At 56.8% G+C, this 24964-nt stretch overlaps 1 protein-coding gene across 4 annotated transcripts in view; it reads right to left on the bottom strand.

Moving 5' to 3' along the window:
- NFATC1 (nuclear factor of activated T cells 1) overlaps positions 1-24964 on the bottom strand; it is a 126844-nt gene that overhangs the window by 52185 nt on the left and 49695 nt on the right. For all 4 annotated transcript variants that reach the window (XM_030810243.1, XM_030810241.1, XM_030810242.1 and 1 more), the window contains exons 4-8: positions 20599-20801; positions 18434-18606; positions 17743-17883; positions 8242-8297; positions 1640-1772 (exon numbers count right to left, since the gene is read on the bottom strand). In XM_030810243.1, the coding sequence (XP_030666103.1) occupies positions 1640-1772; positions 8242-8297; positions 17743-17883; positions 18434-18606; positions 20599-20801 (706 nt within the window). The remainder of the gene's footprint in view (positions 1-1639; positions 1773-8241; positions 8298-17742; positions 17884-18433; positions 18607-20598; positions 20802-24964) is intronic.

Genomic DNA, 24964 nt, shown 5'->3' on the forward strand with positions numbered 1-24964 from the left:
AGCCCCACCGGCTTCATGCTTGGCCACGGTCCTGGGGGCCTCCACCTCCCGCCTGTGAAGGGCAGGTACGCTCCCCGCACGCCCCTTCTGCCTCTGAGATGTGTGATCTGTGCTAAACTCAGTGCTGCTCAAACCCACGGTGGGCACTGCTGCGTGCCGAGCAAATAAGAAAAAAATTAATGCACTGCTCTGGAAAGCATCCTTCTCTATAAGGCCTAGGTTTTCTTTAAAACATTCAATTTCTGGTCAACCATGCTTGAAGTTTAATTAGGACACAATCATTATATTTTCAGAAAAAGATGAAATATTTTCTTCTGTAAGATATATTGTACTTTGTTCCAAGAATGGGTTGGGCTCACTAAGTGTGGGCGGCACAGACCACGTAAACCCCAGGGGGTCACAGAGCATGAGGCCCTCCCCACAATCCCGGGGGTCCCAGAGCATGAGGCTCTTCCCCACAAGGGCTGGGCTGGGGGCTGCACGTCACCCCTACAGCTCTGTCTCACAGACACTCTCAGGATACAGCGACTTTACAGCAAAACCCCATTTTCCACATCTTGAGAGGCATTTCTAGAGCTTGCCTGATAAAACAGGGAGTCCCAACAGTTTGGTGTGAACATGGGGATTCAAGGGCTTTCTTAGGATCTGATCTATTACAAATGCTGTTTACATTCAGAGAAAATGGAAACCTTCAAAAACACACTGACTTCACTAAGAGAACGCGGCTCCTTTTGCAATTAGTTCCCAGTGTGTAATTTCCCTCTCAGATGATAGGAATCTCTGCGGTTTTTAGAAAAAAAGCAATATAAAAAGATGGTTGATGTTAGTTAAGCTTACCCAAAATACAGTAAAATTCAGGATGACAGCTAACTCTGTCCTCTCCGAGCTGGGGGGGAGTGGCCTATACCCACAAAGGAAGCCCGAGATGGCGTGGGGGACGCCTTTCTCTTCTACTGGTTCAGGGACTGAAAACACAAACTCGACGGTATTTTCTTTAAGAAAACACCCTAAAGGTTAAAAGGATAAGATTTTTTTTTTTTTTTTTTATGAGTGAAAAGGAGCCATTCCCACGGCGGGTAAGGGGCAGGCAGGTTGAGGAGAAGGTGCCCCAGCCTGGATGCCCGTGGTCCCAGGAGATGAAGTTATCCCTGGAGAAGTGTCTCGGGGACGTCTGCCCAGCACAAAGCTCGTTCACCGTCCTTAAAGACCACATCAGGACTATAGGCTTAAAAGCAAAGTTTATTCCTAAAGGTGCCTGCAAAATAGCTATACCTATTTGCCTTTTCACCTTAAGCAGCTTTAGGGTGCAAATGCACACCAGGACCCCCTCAGTTTTTTGGAGCAGAAGAGCCATGTTTTCCCCTTGGCTGTTATACATTCGCAAGAAGCAAAATAACCGCGACTATCTGAGTATGCAACCCCCGACCCCCACCCCCAACAGGGATCAAGGAAAATGCATCCGAAGCTTCCCTTTTCCTTTCCTTTTCGGGGCATCGATGACTCAGTCTCACTAACAGGACATCACACAGTTAAACGTGCAACACGCCACGCTGCTTTACGGCGACGTCGTTTCTGTGTCTTTAGAAAAAGCACCCCACGCGCTCATGTTCACGGCTTACGGTTAGAAAGATGGCGTTACCGTTGGCGGGAAGGTAGGTGAAACGCTGGTACTGGCTTCGCTTTCTCTTCCCGTTGCAGACGTAGAAGCTGACGTGAACGGGGCTGGTTATCCTCTGATTCCGAAATGGCGGGATCTCAACCACCAGAGAATTCTAGAGAAGGGCACACAGGAGGCACAATTAGCACCGGGCAGGTGACGGCTGCTGCGCCACGGCGGCGCCACGGCGGCCACACAGCCACCCTGCGTTTCCATGGCGGTGCAGGGCTGCTGTGACGGTAAACTCCCGACCGGCCACCTGGGCAGTCCAGAAGCAGCCGATGACAGCCCTGGACGCTCTGCGCCAACTGCACACGCGTGTGGACATGCACACTCACAGGGAAGGGGCTGCCCTTGGCTTCTTGCACACCTAGGAGCCAAGAGGCTTCCTCAGAGCAGCAGAGCAGACAAGACCAACCTGAGACTGAAATCTTGTCAATATGGGGAAAGAAGCCAGGAAAAGAGAAGCTGTAAACAGAACTGGGACTGGGTGCCTGAGGGTGGAGGTTGACCGGGGCCACCTGGGCAAGGGGCCTGGTGGGGACACAAAAGGCTCTGCCTGCTCCAATGCCAAAGGGTTGGTGACCTTCAGAAGATGACCCAAGGCCCAGCCGCCAGCCGCTGTGTGATGGAAGTGCTCGGTGGCCCAGCACCTGCTCAGGTGACTGCAGTGAAACCTGGAGGAGCAGGTGCTTCCTGGAGACGCGGTCTCTGGGGAGGGCCTGTGTTTGTCACATTTGACGATGGCCGAGGCCCTCAGTCAGACCCCAAATTCACTCCAACTGAGGAAGAGAGGCAGGCCCTGACCCCCGCAGACCCCGGGGTGGGAACAGCCAAGGGCACGGAGGCACAGACAGCAGAGGGCGGCGTGTGGAGGCTGCCGTTACCTTTTCATGTTTTTAATATGAGAACCAGGAGCATGTTTACAAAACTCATGCTCTTTCAAGCATACACATGAAACACAAGCCATGGGGTGTGTGGCGCTGTTGGCAGAGGTTGGGGCTAGGTGGGGGGCTGGGACACGGAGATGCCGACCGCGTGCTCAGGCCCCAGCATTATTCGGGGCCCTAATGACCCTAAATGACTGGGGTGATGCAGGCATCCCTGCCGAGGGCAGCACTTGGTATGTGGGGAGAGGGTCGGCAGGAGTCGCATCTATAAAGTTTCATTTTTATAATCGTATGACTTAGTTTAACAAGGAGGAGAAAAATCCATTGTATTACTTCTTTTGTTGAAATAATTAATTATAGCTCAGCACCTATTAGCCAAATTGATTGAATCATGTTAACAATGAAATCTTAAGAGTGTTAAAGACAGAAAACTGAAGATAACTTCAGGTTCAGGTTCTTTCATTTACAAATAATGAAACAGCTGAGGCCCAGACACCGATGCAGAGGGGCCATGCCCTTCCCGCACCCCTCCCCCCGCCCACCAACAGGGCCCTGTGCTTGGGGGCCACACTTTCTCCTGGCAGCAGGTCTGTGTTGTTTAATTAACTGCAGTTCATTGGGAAGAAGCAGAAGCCATGGCACATGGGCGTCTTCCTGCCTTTGCCTTGCGTCAGAGCTGCCCTAGGAGAGCTGAAGCTGCCGCTGGAGGGGCCATGAGTGCTGTCAGTGCGCGGGGCCTGGGCTGCCCCCAGAGCACTGTGGGTCTGGGCTTCGCCCGGCCTGGCCATCTCCTGGGCTGACCCGGGAAGCTCTGGCCGCCCGGAGCCTGTCTCGGCGTTTGTACGGGGGATAAAGAGATGCTTCCTCCAAAGCTGTTTTCTGAATTCAGCAGTGCTCAGGGCAGCTGCGATGGAGTCAGCAGCTACACCAGGAGGGTCTTTAGAGCAGAAATAGCTGAGGGAAGAGACAAGAAGGAAACGTCTCACGGAAGCTGAGACTGAAATAATAACAGGCCGGGAGGTACTCACAGGCAGCAGCGAGAGGAGTGGGGAAGCGGGGACCCCATGGGACAGGCTGGGGTGAAGCGGGGACCCTGTGGGACAGGCTGGATGGGTGGAGGCGGGGACCTCATGGGGCAGGCTGGATGGGCAGAGGCGGGGACCCTGTGGGCCAGGCTGGCTGGGCAGAGGCAGGGACCCCGTGAGGCAGGCTGGGTGGAGGCAGGGACCCCGTGAGGCAGGCTGGGTGGAGGCAGGGACCCCGTGAGGCAGGCTGGGTGGGCGGAGGCAGGACTCTTTGGGGCAGGCTGGATGGTGCATGACCGTTTTCCTAGGTCCTACCTGACTAGAAGGGCCTGTGTTGATGTGGGCACAGGCCAACCCACTTCAACTCTCTAAATAGACAAATTATATGACAAAAATACTATCTCCGTGGGAGCACTGCCACTTAAATACACAGAGAAGGAAGTGATAAAGAAGAAACACGGAAGAACAGGAAGGGAGAGGGAAACTCGTCCATACCGGAAAAAACACGGGCTCCAAATGGCACCAGCACCTACGCAACCTGCTTTAAACTCCACTGTTGAGATGAAGCTCATACACTTACTTATAGAAAGTACAAAAACCGTAGACACAGCACATCCCATTTTGTTTACAAAATATGCACAGGCGGGCGCGGTGGCTCACACCTGTCATCCCAGCACTTTGGGAGGCCCAGGCGGGAGGACTGCTTGAGCCCAGGAGTTCAGGACCAGCCCGGGCAACACTGCGAGGCCCCATCTCTACAAAAATTTAAAACTTAGCTGGGCAGGATAGGGCACACCTGTGTCCCCAGCTACTGGTGAGGCTGAGGCATGAGAATTGCTTCAGCCCAGGAGGTGGAGGCTGCAGTGAGCTGCGATCAAGCCACTGGACTCCAGCCTGGATAACAGAGCAAGACCCTGTCTCAAAAAAAAAAAAAAAAAAAAAAAATATATATATATATATATATATACACACACACACACACACACACACACAAACACATATATACACAATATAATGTAGTGTGTGTGTGTGTGTGTGTCTGCGTGAACATACACACACACAGCAGCAAATGGAGCAGGACGCATGCCCAATGCCAGCAGTGGTTATGTCTAAGTTGGTGAGACTACGCTAGGTTGTATTTCCTTTTTTATATGTCCAAATGTCCACGATGAGTATGAAGTTCCTTTATGATGAGAAAAAATATGTATTAAAGCAAACTCCATTTAAGAGATTAAAAATGAAACAGTAGGCCGGGCACGGTGGCTCACGCCTGTAATCCCAGCACTTTGGGAGGCCGAGGTGATCACCTGCAGTCAGGAGTTCAAGACCAGCCTGGACAACATGGTGAAACCCCGTCTCTACTAAAAAAAAAATACAAAAACATTAGCCAGGCATAGTGGCTGGTGCCTTAAGTCCTAGATACTCGGGAGACTGAGGCATGAGAATCGGTTGAACCTGGGAGGTGGAGGCTGCAATGAGCTGAGATCGAGCCACTGTACTCCAATCTGGGTGACAGAATGAGACTGTCTCAAAAAAACAAAAAACAAAAAAAAACAACCAGTAAACTTGAAGTACATAATTTTTCACATGTGCTCTTAAGTTTCTTTTAAAACATACAGCTGTTAAGCTTCCTTCGAAATATGCCAGTGTCAAAAGTAAAACAGAAAATCACAGAGAATGTGGATGTCGTCTTGGCTGGGATTGTTTTCAATGAGGAAAGGCTCACGGCTCCTCCTGGCTGCTCTCCCTGCCTAGGGGGACAGGGCAGGCCAGCGGCTGGGCAGACCAGCTCCGGCATCGCGCATCCCCCATCCTGCATCCCCCATCCTGCATCCCCCATCCTGCATCCCCCATCCTGCATCCCCCATCCTGCATCCCCTGCATCCCCATCCTGCATCCCCATCCTGCATCCCCCATCCTGCCCCCATCCCCCCATCCTGCATCCCCCATCCTGCGTGCATGTGCGGGGCTGTTGAAGCCTGTGGAGACCCCGACAGAGCCAGGACTAGGGAGGGTGGGCAGCATGAGGCCAGGCACCAGGGTACACTGCCCGCAGGCAGAGGGACGGAGAGCCAGATGTCAGTGTACTCAGCGCAGATGCACAGCAGAGCAAGGGCAGCCCAGTGGGGAGGAATGAATCAGACACCCGGTGGGTGGGGAGGCCTGGCAATGACCCCATGAACAAAGGCTACCAGCCCCCTGGGCAGTTGCAAACACCCGGCCAGCGGGGAGCCACAGACCTTCTGGGCACAGGAAATGGCCATGGGGAGGAGAGGCCAGTATGGACACGGGAACGGGCTGCAGGGAGGGAAGGCCGGTATGGACACGGGAACGGGCTGCGGGGAGGGGAGGCCGGTATGGACACGGGAATAGGCTGCGGGGAGGGGAGGCCGGTATGGACACGGGAACAGGCTGCGGGGAGGGGAGGCCGGTATGGACACGGGAACGGGCTGCAGAGAGGGGAGGCCGGTATGGACACGGGAACGGGCTGCGGGAGGGGAGGCCGGTATGGACACGGGAACAGGCTGCGGGGAGGGGAGGCCGGTATGGACACGGAACGGGCTGCAGAGAGGGGAGGCCGGTATGGACACGGGAACGGGCTGCGGGGAGGGGAGGCTGGTATGGACACGGGAACGGGCTGCAGGGAGGGGAGGCCGGTACAGCAGCTCCGGCTGCCTCTGCCTGTGGCCAGCCGTTCCCGGGACCCTTCTGAGCACCCTGACTCGCTGGCTCTGCAGACAACGAGCCGTGTAGGCCGGGACTCCTTCCTCTGAACGCCGGCCTGCCCTGGGGCCTCCAGCTTTCCTTGAGGGGCTTCTCAGGTGAAGGCAAGAAAAGCAACAGCATTGAACTGGAGCCCTGTGAGCTTCAGGGCAGGCCTGAGCACCACTGAAGGTGCAGGTGAGCTCACTTCACCCAGGGCCAGGGAGGAACCTTTTCCATCTGATAACCACTTTGAAAAGGTTCTGGGAAGGGGATGGGTCCTTGGGGGAAGGGCACCGAAGTCGCAGGGTGGAAGACGCTGCTTTCTGACAGAGCCGCCTCTCGGGACAGGGAGTGAAGGTGCCAGCACTGCTCTCCGTGGAGGCCACCAACCGTCCCACCAACATGAGACGACCTCAAGACCCCACCTCCCCACCCGGTGTCCTGTCCACCTGCCTCCAGCTGCCCGAGATGGGCTCTTCCCTGAGGTTTCTGAACGGATCAGCTTCCACCTGCACACTGAGTGGGTGCATAAGACCTCCCCGACCCACAGGGACACACACTGCTGAGCTCAGAAGCACGTTCATGTCTTCAAAACTCCCTTGTGAGCCATGTGGCATCTTATGTTGGCCTAGAGATTTCTACTGCTTTTATAGGACTGAATAGAACACTCAAAAAATCCAATGTAGGGATCAATCCAACTGTATCAATAATAAGTAAACATGAGTCCGGGCACGGTGGCTCACACCTGTAATCCCAGCACTTTGGGAGGCCGAGGCGGGCGGATCACCTGAGGTTGGGAGTCCGAGACCTGCCTGGCCAACATGGCAAAACCCCGTCTCTACTAAAATTACAGAATTAGCTGGGCGTGATGGTGCATGCCTGTAATCCCAGCTACTCGGGAGGTGGAGGTTGCAGTGAGCCGAGATCACGCCACTGCACTCCAAACTGGGCAACAAGAGCGAAACTGTTTCAAAAAACAAAAACAAACAAACAAAACCAAACACCTAAAAATCAATGGTCTCCATGTGCCAAAAACAAGACAGCGTCAGAGAGGATCCAAGACTCCACCCAAGAAGACATTGCCTCCAAGAAACCACTTTAAACATGAGCACATGGATCACAAGCACAGGGATGGGAGAGACGCACGCAGCAGCCGGCGCCGTGCAGGAGATGTGGGAGCAGCTACAGCCATCCAGACAAGAGGTCATCTCCAATCTGAGGATGGTCATTATCCTCAAGCACCCACCGCGTGCACGCGGTGCCAGGGAAGCTGTGACAGGTGACTGGGGGTGCTGGAAACGGCCCAGTGACAACAGAAGCGTGACCTGGCCATGCGTCTGCCATGACCCCGCACACGTGCACCGCCCACTAACAGGCTGTGGCCAATCGCGAGTCCGGGAGCCACGCCCAGGCTCTTGTGCCTGGGACACTATCACAGGGGAGGTTGGCGCGATCGGCGGCCTCGGAGGATGGGGTGAGGAGTCCCCGCTGGGGATGCCGCAGAGCCCTGCCCTCGGTGCTGCGAGCAGGTCTGGGTAGGTGCTGGCCACCCCCCGGGAACTCAGCACATCACTGACTCCCAGGGGCCCACTCCGTGCCAGGTGACGGTGACAGCAAGGGGACAGCAAAGGGCGGGAGGGTCCGTGTGAGACGACCTTCCCTGGGCTGTCTCAGCACCAGGGTGTGTGAGGTGGCCCTCGGCCTGTCCAGCACCGTCCCTGGCCGCCAGAGCTCTGACGTGACCCTGACACATTGGGTGACAGCACACGGTGCTTTGGCAAGTACTTGGTGGTCCTGTTTGTTACTGGTTCTGTTACTCTATGCAGTATTTTTATTTGTTTCATTTTAACAAACAAGAGCCCCAGCTTCCCGAGGCCCTGGGGACCCGCAGTGGCTCCAGCAGACCCCAGCCTCCCAAGCCCTGGGAACTCGCAGTGGCTCCGGCCGCGCCAAAGGCACTCACCGGCTTGCACAGGTCACGGTCGGTTTTGGCTTCCATCTCCCAGACGTGGTGGCCATCTGGAAGAAAGGAGCAGGAAACGTCTGTGACTTTGTGTGGTGGGGAGCCCCCTCCCCAGACGCCCCCACGTGATCCAGACCCAGGGCCCTGAGCCAGGAGGGTGCCTTGTTCCAGGAGACCCACGTAGGCCCATCCCAGGGCTTTTGTCGAGGGCAGCACCTCAGGAGCCACATGCCCTGGCAGGGCCCCAAGCTCAACGCAAAAGTTGCCCTGGGAGCCTGGGGAAGCTGAGGACACGCAGCTCAGGGCTTGTCCTGACCCTGGCCCGGGGTGGGAGGGACTAAAGGGCAGGGGCATCCTCAGGAATCCGTCCTGGCCCTGCATCTGCTGGCCTCTCACAGCCTCAGGTCACGGGAGGGTCTCCATGGCCTCGCCCTCTCCAGGGAGAGCAGGTGTGAGGGGGAGCAGGTACCCCATCCGCAGAGCATGTGCAGGGCGTCTGTGCGTGGACCTGGGGCCCGGCTTTGCAGTCCCCAGCCCAGCCTCCCAGGGATGCGGGAGGTGTGAGAGTGGTGATGGGGGCCGGGGGCTCCACACCGGGGTGCGACGCCTGCTCGTGCTGGGGGCTGCTCTGGTGGATGAGGGCCTGGCCGCCGGCCCTGCCTCTGCGCAAAGGAACCACTGGGTAAATGAGAAGAGCCTTCCTCTGACAACTTCTTGCCCATCAGGAGACAGAAATGCAAAACATGAGGTATTTTTAGCCTTTCCCCAGTGGCCATTTGCATGTTTTTAAAAAATAAAAAGGCTCCCAGAGGTGCAGTGAAAGGACGCGTTGTTCTCTCTGCTCCACGCCTGGCAGAGTGGGGGCTCCAGGCGCACACGGACCAAGGTGGCCCCACCACAGCCGGGGTGTGTGCATGACCTGGCCCCTCAGATGGGCTGCATTTGGGGAATTATTTCGAATTAACAGATGTCAATCTCCTACAGAGTCTCTTCCTGTCTTTTATCTTCTCCAAAATAAAGTCTGTTCCCAAGATGAACAGTTACAGGTATACACACTTAAGTTTATCCTTGTGCTCTGTCTCCAAAGAAGAAAATGTGTGTCTGTTACAAACCCTCAATTACTGATAAATCAGACAAAATCTCCTTTTTCTCTGTTACAGTGCCGGGCTGCTGCCTGGGTGGAGGGTGGAGAGGAAATGTGAGTCACACAGGACCCCAGAGCCACCCAGCCGAGCCCTGGCCACGCTGGCCCGGGAGGCCCAAGGTCCCCACGCAAATTACCCACCCGATGAACCCACTCCATAGAGCCTGGCATCCATCTCTCCTCTAGGAAAAAATAAAGGAAACTAAAAAATACACTCAGTTGTGCTTGAAGGCAAGCAAGTCCTCCAGGCCCTGGAAAGCTCAGGAGCCAGGAAGAAAAGGCGTTTTCACTCCAGCACAGGTGCTGGTGCCAGTGGATTCCCAGAAGCCCCCCACCCAGACGCACCGCTCAGCAGCCCCTCCACCCCACTTCATAAAAATCCAAATCACTCGTGTGTAACTAAGTCTTCTGGTTGTTTGGCACCTTTTAAAAATGACTTTTGAAGTTTTCTTATGACAAAGCCCATCTTTGGGGTGAGGCCCCGTCCACACCCCACAAAAGGCTGTGATCCCCTGAAGCTCCCGGGCACAACAGGCTACAGTTTGCTCTCTGCCCAGCCCGAGAAGCTGACAGTCACAGCTTCAGCTTCCCTAGGAATTTCCCTGAGGCTGTGCAGGCCTTTGGTGCTGGCAAGGGGAGGGAGGTTCAGTGACTGTGCTGAGCAAGAGGGACACTGAGGCGCAGGCAGGGCTAGGACGTCGCATTTAACGACACCCCGAGGGGACACCATTTTTGCAGCCGAGGCCAACACAGCCTATTCCTCTCTTTACGTTCCGAGAAGGGAGAGGGACTCCAGCCGTCTCCCCCGCGGCCTCCTCCAGGTGGCTGCCCCGCAGTGGTGAGTCCATGAAAAGCAAATGGAACGATAGCATGGAGGCGTCTTTTTCCTCCCGTGCCTCGTGGGCCTGAAGGGAACCATCTTTGCTGGAGCAGCCCCAAGGGGAGCCACGTCTGAGTGTCCAGCCAGGCCCAGCTCAGCACCTGCCATGGAGCAGCCTCCACCGCACACCTGGGAGCGCCTGCACCCAGCAATTCCTGCACAGGTGGGAGCAGATACGCTTAGACTTCCCCTAAAAGTGTGGGGAACCAACAAACACCCCTGCCGTCCTCAAAGACCCCGGCTGAGCCAGTGCCTGTGGCCTTCCCTCTCGGAGGCGGGGCCCCTCCCCGTGGTCTGCAACGTCTGTGGCCGTTTCACAGTCGACCAGGGTAAGGGTGAGGGCAGGCTTTCTGTTTCTGCTTAAGGATCATAAAGTAATTGTCGTTCAAAGGCAATATATATTCATGGCCAGAAATGTCTGTCTAGCAATTGCTTCCAGAACAAGACAAAGCGCTGAGGCTGTTGAAAGATAGAAATACCCTCGCATCTCAGGAAAGGAGATGTAGCGCCGTGTCCCGACGGCAAGAGCATCGCCATGGCGGCTCCCAGCTCCGTGAAGGCCCGGGCGGGCAGGGCCAGCCCCCGCACTGTTCAAAACTCAGCCCCTGGCAGGAAGGAAGGCAGCCGGTCCTGAAAGGGCCTTTGTGTTCAGCCTTATCAGAGCTCCGAGTCCTCAGTAGGAAACTGCCCGAGTGCAGGAGTAAAAATATTCCAGATCATTAGGGAATTCCCTGCAGTCTGAGTCATCGGAGGCTTCCCTGCCACACCCGCGAGGTTTCCACACAGGCAGGCCTGCAGCCCAGGAGCCTCCCAGACCGGTCAGGACCCGCCGCCCGGAGCCGGGCCACCCCCACGCCGGCGCTGACGCTGAGCCACTGTTTCCACAAAGAAAGCCACGAGGGCCGCTGGTGGAAGCAGCAGTGTCCCTGTGTCCCACAGCGCCCTCGAGCCCTGCAACCCGTGGTGTCCTCCTGCCCTAGGTCCCACAGCATCCTCGTGCCCTGCTCCCTGCAGCATCCTCGTGCCGTGCACCCCACGGCGTTCTCATGCCCAGAAGCGAGCATCCCTGGGGTGTCTGTCATCCATCCCCGGCTCTCCCCCAGGAGTCTGCCCCAGCCTGGCTCCCAGAGGAGATCCTGGAAGGGAAACAGCCACCCGGCCGCACTGCACATCAGCCTGCAGGGCCTCACACAGAGCCACCCTGTGACCCACAGCCCTTTCACACTGAGGCATGCGCTCAGGAGACAGGCAGGCGTCCACACAGGACTCACGCACTGAGGTTCGTGGCGGCTTTTCCACGATCATCTCTACAGGGTGGACATGGCCCAGTGCCATCGACAGATGGGTGTGGGCAGCCACACGGTGGGCTTCCCTCAGCCACAGAAAGACCCCACGACCTGACCCGCGCCAACGAGGGGACCTGAGGACCCCACCCCCCGACCCACACCAACGAGGGAACACGGAGGATGCCACGCTCCATGGAAGCTGCCAGGCATCGCAGCTGGCAGGTTGGGGTTTCCCAGCAGGCCAGAAGGAGCAGCCAGACCAGGTGAGGCCACGGCGAAGGGGCATCAGGGTTGTCAGGGCCGGGGCAGGGAAGGGAGAGCAGGAGTGGCCGCTCATGGGCAAAGGTTTCTTTCTGGGGACAAGAAAATGTTCTGAAATTGGTGGTGGCTGTGCAATTCTGTGAAGCCACCAAAACCCACTGAATTATACACTTTGAGTGAATTAAATGGTGTATAGATCACATCTCGATAAAGCTGATATAAAAAAGAATTTAGCCAACATGATCACGGGTGGTTTTGTCATGTGTGACCCCAAAAGGCCTGAGAAGGGAGGGGAGCCAGAAGCCCGGCCCCTCCTCCTGCAGTGGGGACTGACGTGATGTGTAGCCTCCCCACACCAGCAGGGCCCAGGCAGGGGGAGCCTGAGAGTCCCCCCCGGCACTATTCAGAATGCGGCTTGACGAGAACTGTGGGGTCATCACTCAATTCTAGGGGTCCTGGGCCATCTTGGGCCACTGAGCCATCCACAGGACATGAAGAAGAGATGGGCAGGTGTCTCTTCCCTGGGCGCTGCCCTCCTTGCCTTCCCTGTATGGTCTCTGGGAGCAAACAGAGAAGACTGGGGGTCAGCCCGGCCACCTGCCCTGCTCCCAAAGACGCCATGTGGTGACAAAGGAGCCCCAACTCTGCTGTCTCTTGGAGCAAGCAGCAACAGTGATGTCCGTCCGCACTCACAGGCGCCCAGCAGTGTCACCTCCACCCTGAAAACACAAATCTGGAAGATCTGCATTTGGCCTTTAAACTGTTGGGCCAGACACCTCTGAAGGTTTTGTCATTACGATGCTGCCTTCGGGGCTGGCATCCAACATCTTCAGGAGGCGACAGCTGAGCTGCTCCATACAGGGAGGTTGCCCGTGCCGCGGACGCCGGAGCTGGGAATTCCCAGCCATGTCCTCCTTGCTCATCCAGCCCCATCAGAGGGCATGCCACGGAGATGCCACGGAGATGCCACAGAGGCAGCCATCCCCGGGGTCCATCTCTCTCGGCCTACATCCCGCACAACTAAAACAGGCCACAGACCCCACCACCCACCTGGACTCCACCTCCCTCCTCAGCCTGCTCCTCTGCCCCAGGCCGAGACCTTCCACAAGGGACAGAGGAGGGACAGCAAGGGCCGAAAGGGCCGGTGCCATCAGGTCTGCCTTACACGGGCCCTGACTCTCACCTCCTCCCCGCCTGCGAGAAAGAACCAGACCCTAGGAAAACGAGGAGCAGGGGCAGCTGGAGGAGGAGAGGGGCAGGGTGGCCAGTGGGCACTGATGCCTCTCTGGGGAGATTGGGGCCTGCAGGGACCTTGGGGCTTCCGCGACACCCTGGGGTGGATGAACCTCCCCCTGGCCTTGAAGGAACCTGAAGATGAGCTCAGAGGGAGTGGCTTCAGACCTGGGGATTCCTCTGACGCGGCTCCCTGGGCAGACAGGGGGGTCCTTGCCTGGCACTTCCTGCACCTGGATGACATGGCCTCTGCCTGGGGACGTGCACCCCCCACTCGCCGTGGTGAATGTGTGTGTCGTGGCGTAGGACCAGCAGCTGCCAAGGCCACGGTGATTCCGTGACAGCCCAAAGCCACAGTGGTTCTGTGACAGTTCCGTGTCCTTGCAAGTGTCCTGCCAGCTGCCAGCTAAGCTCTGTGGCTGCAGGGCAGAGCCTCCCAAAGCAACTGCCAGGTGCCTGTCAGAGCTTGTGGAAGACCCGGGAACCACACCGGTCATGGTCCCGTGGCAGCCTCGGAAAGGCCCAGGCCTTTGGTCCCTTTATTTAAAAAATAACAACATACATTTGGCCCAGATTTGGAGTCCTGGCCTTCCCCGTGAGGTGGGAGGCAGGCCCTCCGCCTGCTGCTGTGTGGAGAAATCTGGAAACCTGGCCTGCATCTCCTGCAGTGTGGCTAGTGCCTGCCCACAGGCCTGCCTTCTCCACGTGGTAACGTCCAGGGCCAGAGGATGGGGCGGCTGTGAGCGGGGGTGGCGAGCTGGGGTCCCACCATGTTGGGTTTGGGGTGAACCTGGCTGTCTGGGGTTTCTCAGGGAGGGCTCTACATGTGCTGGGCTGGGGGCCTCCGGGAGGGGCCTGGGCAGCTGCAGGACTCTGGCTACTCGCTTCCACCACGCGGGCCCCCCAGTCTCCCGCATTTCTGTGTGTCTCCCTGTGAACCTGGGCAGGGCCCCTGGTGTGGTGGCTGGCACGGCACTGGGTCCAGACCTGGGCCTAGGAGCCCTGGCACAGCCGGTCTCTGCTTCCCGGGAGCCCAGGCCAACTGTGAGATGCCAGGCTGCCTCCCCAGAGGGGCCCCGGGAGGCCATGTAGAGGGGCCCTGATTACCTGGAGAAGGAGATGCCGGCCATCCAGGCCCCAGCTGGCCTGCCAGTCATGGCGGCCACAGAAATGGCCACTGACGAGACCCGCAAAGCTCCACCCGCTGAGCCCTGCTTGCTGCGCGATCGCCGGCAAACGGAGTGGGAGTTTTCACCCCCGGCGTCGTAGTGTGGCTTCTGTGTGGCGACGACACCAAAACAGGCTTCACTGATGTTTTTAAAAAACGGCACCAGAATAGACACATGACTTAAGAAAAGGAGGTTGTTCGGCTCCAGCATTAAGAACTGGCTCATGTTTGATGCATCCAAATCTCAGAAACTTGCGCTTTCTGTCTCATCTCAGCCAAGTTCTAGACGCAGGCTGAGCTCACGTTTCACGCGGGCGTTTTTTGGGCATTTCATTTATGTTGAACGTTAGTGTGTCCCTCAGCCACTTCAACGTTCACACGTGTACAGAGAGGTGCCTCACATCACACATCGGAAGAGAGACACGGTGATCTTTAACAGGAGGGGAGGGGTGCGGGTGTGAAGGCAGGGAGGGGTGCGGGTGGGAGAGGGGTGTGGTTCCCACTTCCTGCAGCTGAACCCCCTGCAGCCTTGGAAACTGGGGGTTCTTGTGATGCTACCAGGGGCTTCTAAACTGACACCCGGCCCTCGGCTCCCCACAGCCAACCTGCCTCCTGGACGAACATTCCGCACAGACTTTCATCATCGGAAAATACCGTTTTCCGAGAAAGCTGTAAACCAAGTCCTTAAAGAAAGGCTGACTCCGCCCCTGGCCTTTTGCACCCCCCTGAGAGACCTGGGAGGAAGCTCCGTGGAGCACATGCTGAGGCTCAAACACCCACCTTCCTCCCACCCTGCTGGAGCATCCCAGAGGGACCCGGCACCCAGGCTATGGCGAGCCATGCCCTTGCCCAGCCGGTTCCCTGCGGTGCAGCCCTGCTGCAGGGATTCCCTTCCTCAGGAGGCCCCAACACCAGGTTCTCCCAGCCTTCCAGGGCAGCAGAGCCACTCCATCCAAAACTTCCCAAAGCTCAGAGATGCTGTGAACCCACAGCAGCTGAAGGTGGCCTGGCCGAGACACAGAGGCTGAGCTGGCCTGGACAATGAGCTTCCTACATACTCCAGAGAAGGCCAAGGTGGAGCCGACCCCAGCCTGTGTCCAGAGCCAACATTCACAACAGCTACAAGCGTCCGCACCCTCGGAATAGCAAGACAGCGAGAGACGCAGGGGCCCTTCCTGGAGAAGCCACTTCAACTGCCCTACTGACAGATATCCTCAGCACGAACCTCCCAGGCTCACACCCGGCTGTGGTTCCATCTGCAAGAGCAGTCTAAAACAGAACTTTCAACAGATCAGACGATCCCATCAGAAGACGAGAGGGCAACTGTGTTTTTAATTTAAATTCAGTTTAGTGGTTTCTTTAGTCCCAGGATGAGATGTGGGGCCTTCTCCTGCACCAGCCTGTCACTGCACATCAGCACGTGCTGTAAGCGACGGCTCCCGCCCGAGAAGCCGGAAGTGGAGGAAGAAAATTATGTGGATATTTGTTCTCCGCTTTTGAAAACACGCAATGTGCCTGTGTGTGTCTGAATATGCAAATTATCTTATTCAACTATAAAGAATAAAATTATAAACGTGGTCTGGCTTCATCCCCACAGTATTCACAGCTTCATGTGCTCTCAAGCACAGCACCTATTCATTTACGGCTCGCCTGCTGTATACCAGACACCGGCTGGTGCTGGGAGAGGGTCAGAGACCCACCCTGACCTCATGGGACAAGAGGAGGACATGGGCAGACAAACTGGCATTGCCCAGAAGTGTGGCTGTGGCAGCCCAGCTTAAGGGCAGAACAGGCAGCCCTCCAGCCTGCTGACCCCACAGCTCACAGTGATGATGAAGGCAGGAGGGGCTGCCTGTGGGGGCGGCCGCATGAGGCCAGGGCTGGTCCTGCATCCCCTTGGCTCCCTGCCCTTGCAGGCTGGTGGCTGCCCTTCCCTATTGCACTATGGCACCGACTCAGCGCAGTAACTCGGCTAGGGCAGGGGCTAGGACACCTCTGCTGACTGCGTTCGGCGGGGGCTCTGCCAAGGTGCCCAAGCCTCTCTGGGCAGAAGAAACCACAAGAAGGCTGTTCAGGCTTGGGCTTTGAGAGGCAGAACCTGGGAGCCACGGTTCTGGCCAGTCTTGGCCCAAATGCCTCCCTACACTGTGAGCAAAGTGCTTCTCCGCCAACGCGTGGACACACACTGAAAGCTCTGAAGGGCAAATTATTTCAAAATTAGCCTCCTCCTGAGAAGGCACGGGCAATACAAATGCCTTCCTGATCACTGCCCTTAGTTGGTTTTCTCTATAATTTAAAACATGTTTTTCAATTATGCTCTGATTCTACAGGAAGCCAAGTTAGCCAAGACGTGAAAGACCTCTAAAGCCTATTGTGATTGAAGCACTTAAGTTTCCGACAAACTGTACAAATCAAGACCCCATTATCAAGGCTGAATGCCTCCGTGGTTTCCAGGGATCGGAGTAAGTGCAAAGAAATTCCAATTGGTAAATGTAAAAAAGAAAAAAAAATCACAAAACAGGCCTTGTGGGGGCGTGCCCCTCACCTGGCCCACCCTGGGCAGAGGCCCAGCAAGGCACCAGGAACCGCCAAAACCAGAGAGCTCACGGCAGGCTTTGCGGAGTCAGGCCCACTCTGCCTGAACCCCCTTGAGGGCTGGGCTAGGGTCCCTGTGCCCAGCTACACTGGTGCCCACTCTCCCTGCAACGCCAGTTTCCCGTCAGTGCAGCCCACTGTGTTCACACGCTCTGCTTGGAGCTGGCAAGGCCCCCCTCTGGGATGACAGCGCTGGGGCCCGGCATCTGCATGGAACTGACCTGGGCTGGGAGCCACTCTGTGAGCCCAATCTCCGCAGGACAGCATCTCCCACGGGCAGCACAGAACCACAGGCGTGACGGCCCCAGGAGGAACATCACTCCGAGGACACCCCCGCTGCCCTTCCGAGTTCAGCCCCAGAGCTTCCAGGCTGGGCCAGCACAACACCTGGAGACAGGGGTGACCTGGGCCCTCGGGGCACAAGGGCCTCACACACACCATGGCCGTGGCATTAAAGACCACCCCAGCTCCCGCCATCTGCGGCACCCACACCATCCCTGCCTCCGACCTCAGGAATGCTGGCGGGAGGGGAAGGCCCTGGAGGGGAGCTCCCTCCTGCCCTGCTGCTAAATGACCCCCGAAGCGTCCATTCTCTGCAGATGGAGGACCCTGGCAAAGCCAGCAAACGCCTTTCGCACTCCTCTGCATCCCCAGCCCGCGGGCTCCCTGCATATCAGCAGCGATGTGTGTGCAGTGGCCCCGGCAGCCCCAGAAATAAACATCCACCTCCTCCCTTCAGCAGCACAGTTGTCGGCTCACACAAAAACCCACAGCTGGACGCAGACATGGGCCACGCAGAGCCTCTGCTCCGTGCCGCAACCCGTAAGCCGCATCCTGGTAACTGTGCACAGGTGGGTCCTGCTCCACCGACCGGGAACCGGTTCCCACCAGCGCCGAAGCCCAGGCCGCAGATGGCCCCTGGTGAAGAGCATACCTGGGGCTTTCTCCACGAAAATGACCTTGGAGTCCTGCAGGAAGTTGTGGCCGGACAGGACCATCTTCTTCCCGCCCACGACTGGATAGCTGTCCGTGCTCTGCTTCTCCACCAGAGGCAGCTCCTGAGCCGAGCGCTGGGCTGCGCCAGAGGGAGAGGGGCAGTGAGGGCCTGTCCTGGGTGGGCGGCCCGGGGAACACGCGTGGCACCCAGCAGGTCACGCGTGAGCCGACCCACCCAGAACAAGCACCGCCACGGCCTGCGGGCTGACCCCTGTGGATGCCGCTACTTCTAGGGGAGAAGCCGTGCACACTTCATCCTGATGGTCTCCACCTCGTTCTGAAGAAGTCATCAAAATATCCTCCTAAGACTCAGCCAATTTCACTCAAATCACAGTCATCGCACAAATACGCAAAGGTCAGCGCAACACGGGGGGCAGCCCCGGCCCACACCGCTTTCCCTGGCCATGCTTGGCCATCAGAGGAGCCAGAGCCGGGGGCCCCCGGGAGGGCCACAGGCGATAACTCAGCCATGATCAACTCAGACCCCTCATGGCCACACACTGTGGTGGGTTTGGTGGGAACAGTTCAGTCCCAAGTCTACACAAACGAAAAGCTGAGAGAGGGTGAGACAGCGAAGCGCGTGGGACGGGATGGTTTCCTCCCCTGCCGGCGCACGGACGTCCACTTACAGCATTCGATGGGGTTGGAGGCCACCTGCAGGGACAGTGTGCGGCCGCTGGGCTGCGGGACGTGAACGCGGAACACCAGCCGTACCCGTGTGTTCTTCCTCCCGATGTCCGTCTCTCCTTTCCGAAGTTCAATGTCGGAGTTTCTGAGTTTCAGGATTCCGGCACAGTCAATGCTGCCCAAAACAAAAGCCCACAGCTTTTCTTTCAATGGCTGACGTGGGAGCATAAAGGCCTGGCCCCCCAGACCCTCTGGCCCTCACCCCAGCCCCACGAGCTCGTGCCAAGGAGCTGGCCACTCTCCCCTTCCCTGAGGAAAATAAGACCTTGGAGCCAGCGACGTGAGGCCCTTGCCTAGTGCAGGAGAGACTCCAACGTCAGCGCAGGCGAGAGGGGGCGAGCGGAGGCAGTCCCCAGAAAAGTCACTTCCACCTTCCCCTTCCCACCTTCCTCCAGCCTCCACCCTCCACCCTCCACCCCTGACCAAGCGGGTCCGGCCGGAGCTGTCCCAAGTCCTGGCTGCCCCCAGGGCCGAGGCTGGCCACGTACATGGGGATGTCACCAGAGCAGCAGAGAGCGGCCCAGGGGAGGGGCCAGAGGCACCTGCTGTTCTCTCTTATCTTGCAGTAGTTCCCAAAAAGCTCAATTTATTATTTCATAATAATTATATATTATATATTAGATTATTAAATATTACATATTTATAATTATATAAAATATATTGTATAATATAATTAGAATAAATTACTCTATTATTTCCACTATATTTAAAAGCCCTCGTTTTTTGTGTGTAAAATCCATTTCTTCTACGGTTTCATATAACCTCTTTTGACAATTTCATTGAAAACCAGACTCCAGTAAAACATTCCATGTATACATTCTCAATGCATTAAAAAGCAGTATTTTTCAGTAAGTTAAGAGAACGAGAATAAACACAGACTCCCCGACCACCCACGAGTCGGCAGCAAGCACCGGGCTGGAGCGCGGTCCTGGCTGCGGTGTCTCCCGGCCACCCTTGCTGCCCCACATCATGGCGGGGTGAATGCAGCCGCCAGCGAAGCCAGTACGTTTACTGCGGCTGCGGAACGCAAGGTTTGTTCTTAAAAACCACCTGACTGTGCCCTGTCTGCGGGAAACTTGGATTACAGCTCTCGAGGCAAACCCAGGGATTCGGAATGAGTTCCCAGGTGCGTACATTCCCCCCAGTGCTTGAAAAGCCAACATGGAGAGAAAGCTTTCCCTTTGTTTTTGACTTAGAGGCTTTGAATCACTTATTAAAATCCCCAACGTGGCCCCCCACCGCCATTTCCTACATGCTCTCCCTCACCGTGCAGGCCTCCTCCCCACTCCTGCAGCCCCCAGGACCTCTGCACCCACCCCCGGGGCTCCACCTGGATGGGGCACCCCCCACACAGCTTCCCCATCACACGGGCTCCCGTGTGATGTCACCCTCGCAGGACACCGTCCCTGCCCTCCGTCCCAGCTCCGTCCTGCTGGTCTGCACATTCCAGCCGTCCCAGCTCAACCTGCACTCATTCACCCACAGACGTATCTGTTTTCTGTTCCCACCATGGTACCACATGAACCTCTCGGGAACCGGCAGTCCTCTTTCTCGGCTGCCTTCACAGATTAGGGCCAGCATGCCCAGCACAAGCTGGGATTAAGCGAGTAAGGCCTTATTTGGAAGTTACATGTTTTGTCCTCAGCTTACTAAAAAATTCACTTTTAAACAAATTATAGTGTCAAATTAGACTCAGAACATCAGCGCAGGCCTATCCGTGTTGTCGGAACCTCCTGAAGTTCAACGCGATCCGAATGTGCTGACTGCTTTAATTTTTTGATGCTCACGTTTCAACCATCCTTCTCATTACAATGCTGTATTCAGAAAGAAACGGGTCCTGTTTGGAGCTAAATGCGGAGGGAAGTATTTATAGCTGCATATCTGACATATTATTTTAAGTGGCAATATACACAGGGCTGAAACCCTAGAGAGAAGCAAATCCATTGTCAAAAGCAAGAGTGAAGTTTGCTTATTGGCTGTTAAACCAAAAGTGTCCTGGCCACAGAGCCTGGAAGTGTGGGGGGCCGGCCAGACCCCCCAGGGCCAGGAGGAAGGCACGCCCACTCCTACTGCCCCCCACCAGAGCCCAGAGGCCCCCACAGCTTACACGGCTCGCATACTGTTCTCCGGCAGGAGTGGGATCTCCAGGACTTTGGTGTTGGAGAGGATGGCCTCGTGGCTGGTGGTGGACACGGTCTTCCCTGTGATGCGGTGCACCTGGTAGAAGGCGTGTGGGCGCAGCAGCCGGTCATCCGCCGTCCCAATGAAAAGCTGCAGCATCAGCGGCTCATTCTCCAAGTAGCCGTGGAGCTGGCGAGAGAACAGAAAACACCCGCTCAGCACCCAGAGCACAGACCGCTGGGAGTCACCGGAATGCAGAGAAAACCTGCAGCAGGTTCGAGGCCTGCGTCCCCCTGCCCTGCCCCCTTTTCATTTCTCTGCCATGTCGTACTGGTGTCTTTGTAAAGCAGATTAGAAAATGCCTTGTTATCCTAATGGACCTGAGCACTGAGGTTGAGGCTTTGAACATGCCTGTGGCCACTTTCAAACACACACACACCATGTGTGCACTCACACATGTGTGGGCATGGATGTGCACACATATGCATCCACACATGCTCACTGTGTGTGCCCATGCCGAGGCCACGGTGAAGCTGGCAGGGGGCGTGTGCAGGAAAGCCGAGCCTTCGCTGAGCCATGTGCAAGGCTCGCTTCACCAATAAATCCAGATGAGGCCCCGCAGGACATGACCCACCTTCCTGTGTTCCATTAACCTGGAACTGGGCAGCGCGCAGCTTCCACTCCTGATCAGGGGACGCCACACTGCGTTTGCACACACACGGCACGACGGGTCCCGGGCCCCAGCACCCTTCCTGATGGCTCCCTGCACCTCTCCTCCTGCAGAGGCAAGGGAGCGCTCAACGCCGTCCTGGTGGCTGAGCAGCTGGTGTCCAGAGGCAGACGCTGGCGGCAGACACTGCCTAGGGGAACCGTGCATGGAGGTGTCTATTGTCCACACCACCCTGCGGAGCCACTCATGGTTTCTCGGCCGGCGCTGTGTGTGTGAGACTCAAAACCCACACTACTGGGATAGGACTCCAGCCAAACGGAGCAGCCCTGGTGCTTCCGCCAGGACACGAGTGGCCGGGCCCCACTCCCGCCTCTGGGAAGGTGTGCGCCTCTCGGCAGGGCACACACGTGTTCAGGACCAGCTGTTCTATGGGATGAGTTGCTCATTGGTGTCTGAGAGGTAAACAGAGTGCGGTGCCATTCCCTCTCACCCTCCTTCTCTGCACCACGCGTAGTTCCGCCTTCGGCAGTGAGTCATTTTTAGAACTGTTTTTATCTTTAACGCTACCATTTACAATCACTATAGTCTGATTCTATTTGCAAGAGGCAAATTTTGTTTGGAACAGGAAGGTTTGATTCTCAAAGCAAGCACAAAGGCCTAGAGGAAGGCTGCAGGAGTCAAACCCTTTGAGCGGTGGGGCCTCCCAAAGGGTCCCTCATTCAGAGCGCCTTCCCTTCTGTGTCCCCCAAGTGGGGCCCTATAAGCGCCAGCCTCAGAGCCCTGAGATTAATCAGCAAAATCCGGGCAAGGCCCGTGGCAACGCCCAGCCCCGGGAACCACTCATCCTGGGACGCGTCGACCCCTCTGATCACGTTTGGAGTCGATTTTCTCACTAAACTAACTTTAAAATCTTTGAACACAGACGGCAACTGCAGCACGACGACCACATGCAGAGTCCGAGCCTGGGCTCCTGCAGGCACGTTCCAGCCACAGGAAAATGCGAAGTCTGCCCCTGACCACGCAGATGCCTGCTGCCCACTCAGGGCCAGCGAGGCGGGGAAGAAGGCGGGGGAGCCGGAGCCAGGGGCTGCCCCTCAGACTGCAGGGGACGGCGGATTCTCAGATGTCAGTGGGCAGAGGGGAGACGGGCCTGGAGGGGCCCAGGCAGGCGAAGAGGTGGCCCCTGCTCCATGGCTCCAGCTTAGCCTCAGCCTCCGTGTGGTCACCACAGTAAAGAACAAACCAATCTCACCAGTGGCTGAACTCAGAGCCCCTCAGGGAGGAGGCCACAGTGAAGCGATGGCTGCTGTCACTGAGGGCCTGACCGTGAGGCCCAGACTGATGGGCAGGGCCTGGGATGCCACGTGAGGCTGAGCTGGGACCCAGGCCCCGGCTGAGACATCGAAGGGGCGTTTGGGGTCTGAAACACAAAGCCAGAGGCTGAACGAAGGCGTCACGTGGGAACACGGTGGGGAAGCCACAGATAGGGATAAGGACACAGCCCTGAGGTGCGCAGATGCCCACAGGAGTCTCTGCACCCAAGGCCACCAGCACCCCACTCCAAGGTGATTACTGCTAAGACCACGGAACTCTGCAGAACAAAAAGCCCTTCCCTTTCCAATAGAGCCCCCTTCCCTTATGAACACATGAGCGTCTACACACAAACAGCCAGGACGGGGGACGCTGGGACCTGCCCGTCCAGCCCGCAGCTCCTTGGAAGAGAGACTCCAGCTGTTTGCCAAGTTAATGAACTTCCTGAGATACCTGAACTCTCTGTGGGACTCAAACATCTTTACGATGGGAAATGTAAAAAGAAAAGCAGAGATTAAGAGGCAGATTCTGCCACGCAGTATTCCATTTTCTGAGATTTTATACCTAAAAATTTAATTTACATAGAAAAAAATGTAAATGAGTCTCTGACCAAAACCACCTCTGGGGGTGGGGGAGGGGTACCGGGGCAGCTCCAAGGGCCTGGCCAGGGTCACGTGGTCTTAAAACTACAATTTAAAATTCCCCCAGGATCCCTGTGGCAGTTCTCTGATGGTGTGTGGAATGCTGTGAATTTGGGGTATGACTGTATCCTTTAAAAAACATGCCATTTCAGTGAAAATGGGAATATTTAAGGTTTAACCTGGCAGGTAAACATCTATTATTCAAAACATGAAGTTCATTTTAAGAAAAGTAATTTAAATACGTCATGGGCCCCACTGCATGGGCTTTCTGCCTCTGGCACAGTACAGAACCCGTCAGAATCCTATTTATAAAATTACCTGTCACAACAACGACCTCTCTCTGCCTCAACCTTAACTAAACAAAATGTATTATTCCACTGCCGAGGTATAAGAGCTACTGAGTTTCCTACACGTTAAAATGTTTGTTTTTAGCTCCTGTGCTGACCTCAGGACTTAACGGTGACATGGTGGGTAGAGGATGATCGAGGCCAAATTTATCTGACATGGAACTCAGCTGCGTGCACGTAGGGGAGGGAGGTGTGAGGTGGACAGAGGCAGCTCACGGGTGGGAATGTCTCACCCTCCACCCCATAGTCTGAGCTGCTGCACGGAAACGGAGCCAAGGCAACATGGAGTCAGGCTCCTCTCCAGGCAGGGCACAGGAGCAGCCGTCAGCCTAAAGGGAAATTATGCATTCAGGGTCTACAAGTAAAATCTGCATTTTTCAAATTGCCCTGAGGAAATACACAGGGACAGAAAATTCGGCTCACAAACTGGTTTCAACCCCAATTCCCCCCACGCTGGATTAATTTAAGAGATTGCCATGCTGTGTGGACAGCGTCTAGGGTCCTGTTTTCAGCCCTGGAATCCTCATCACCCACCACAGCAGCCAGAGGTGACACTTCCAGGTGAAGGCCATGGTGTGTCTCTCAGGGCTGGGCCCGGGGCCAGGGAACCAGGCAGGAGAGCACATCCCTCATGGGAGGACGTCCAGCCACATTCTCCACCAAAGCACAAGAAGGAAGGTATCAGAGACCCCATGGCTCCACCCTCGGTACAGGGGACTGGCCGGGATGATATGGCGGCCACTGCTGCAGAGCCAGGTGTTCCTGCAGGAACAAGGCCCACCTGACCCACGGCACAGGCCCATCTGACCCACAGCACAGGCCCATGTGACCCACGGCACAGGCCTGTCTGACCCACGGCACAGGCCCACGTGAGCCACGGCCACGGCACAGGCCCACCTGACCCACGGCACAGGCCCACGTGAGCCACGTCACCGGCCTGTCTGACCCACAGTACAGGCCCACGTGACCCACGGCCACGACACAGGCCCACCTGACCCACGGCACAGGCCCGCGTGACCCATGGCCACGGCACAGGCCCATCTGACCCACGGCACAGGCCCACCTCACCCACAGCACAGGCCCATGTGACCCACGGCCATGGCACAGGCCCACCTGACCCACAGCACAGGCCCGTCTGACCCACAGCACAGGCCCGTCTAACCCATGGCACAGGCCCACCTGACCCACGGCACAGACCCATCTGACCCATGGCACAGGCCCACATGACCCATGGCCATGGCACAGGCCCACCTGACCCACAGCACAGGCCTGTCTGACCCACGGCACAGGCCCACATAACCCACGGCATAGGCCCACCTGATCCACGGCACAGGCCCACGTGACCCACGGCACAGGCCCACCTGACCCATGGCACAGGCCCAT

Source organism: Nomascus leucogenys, chromosome 4 (genome assembly GCF_006542625.1).
Source record: "Nomascus leucogenys isolate Asia chromosome 4, Asia_NLE_v1, whole genome shotgun sequence".
NCBI classification, from domain to species: Eukaryota; Metazoa; Chordata; class Mammalia; order Primates; family Hylobatidae; genus Nomascus; species Nomascus leucogenys.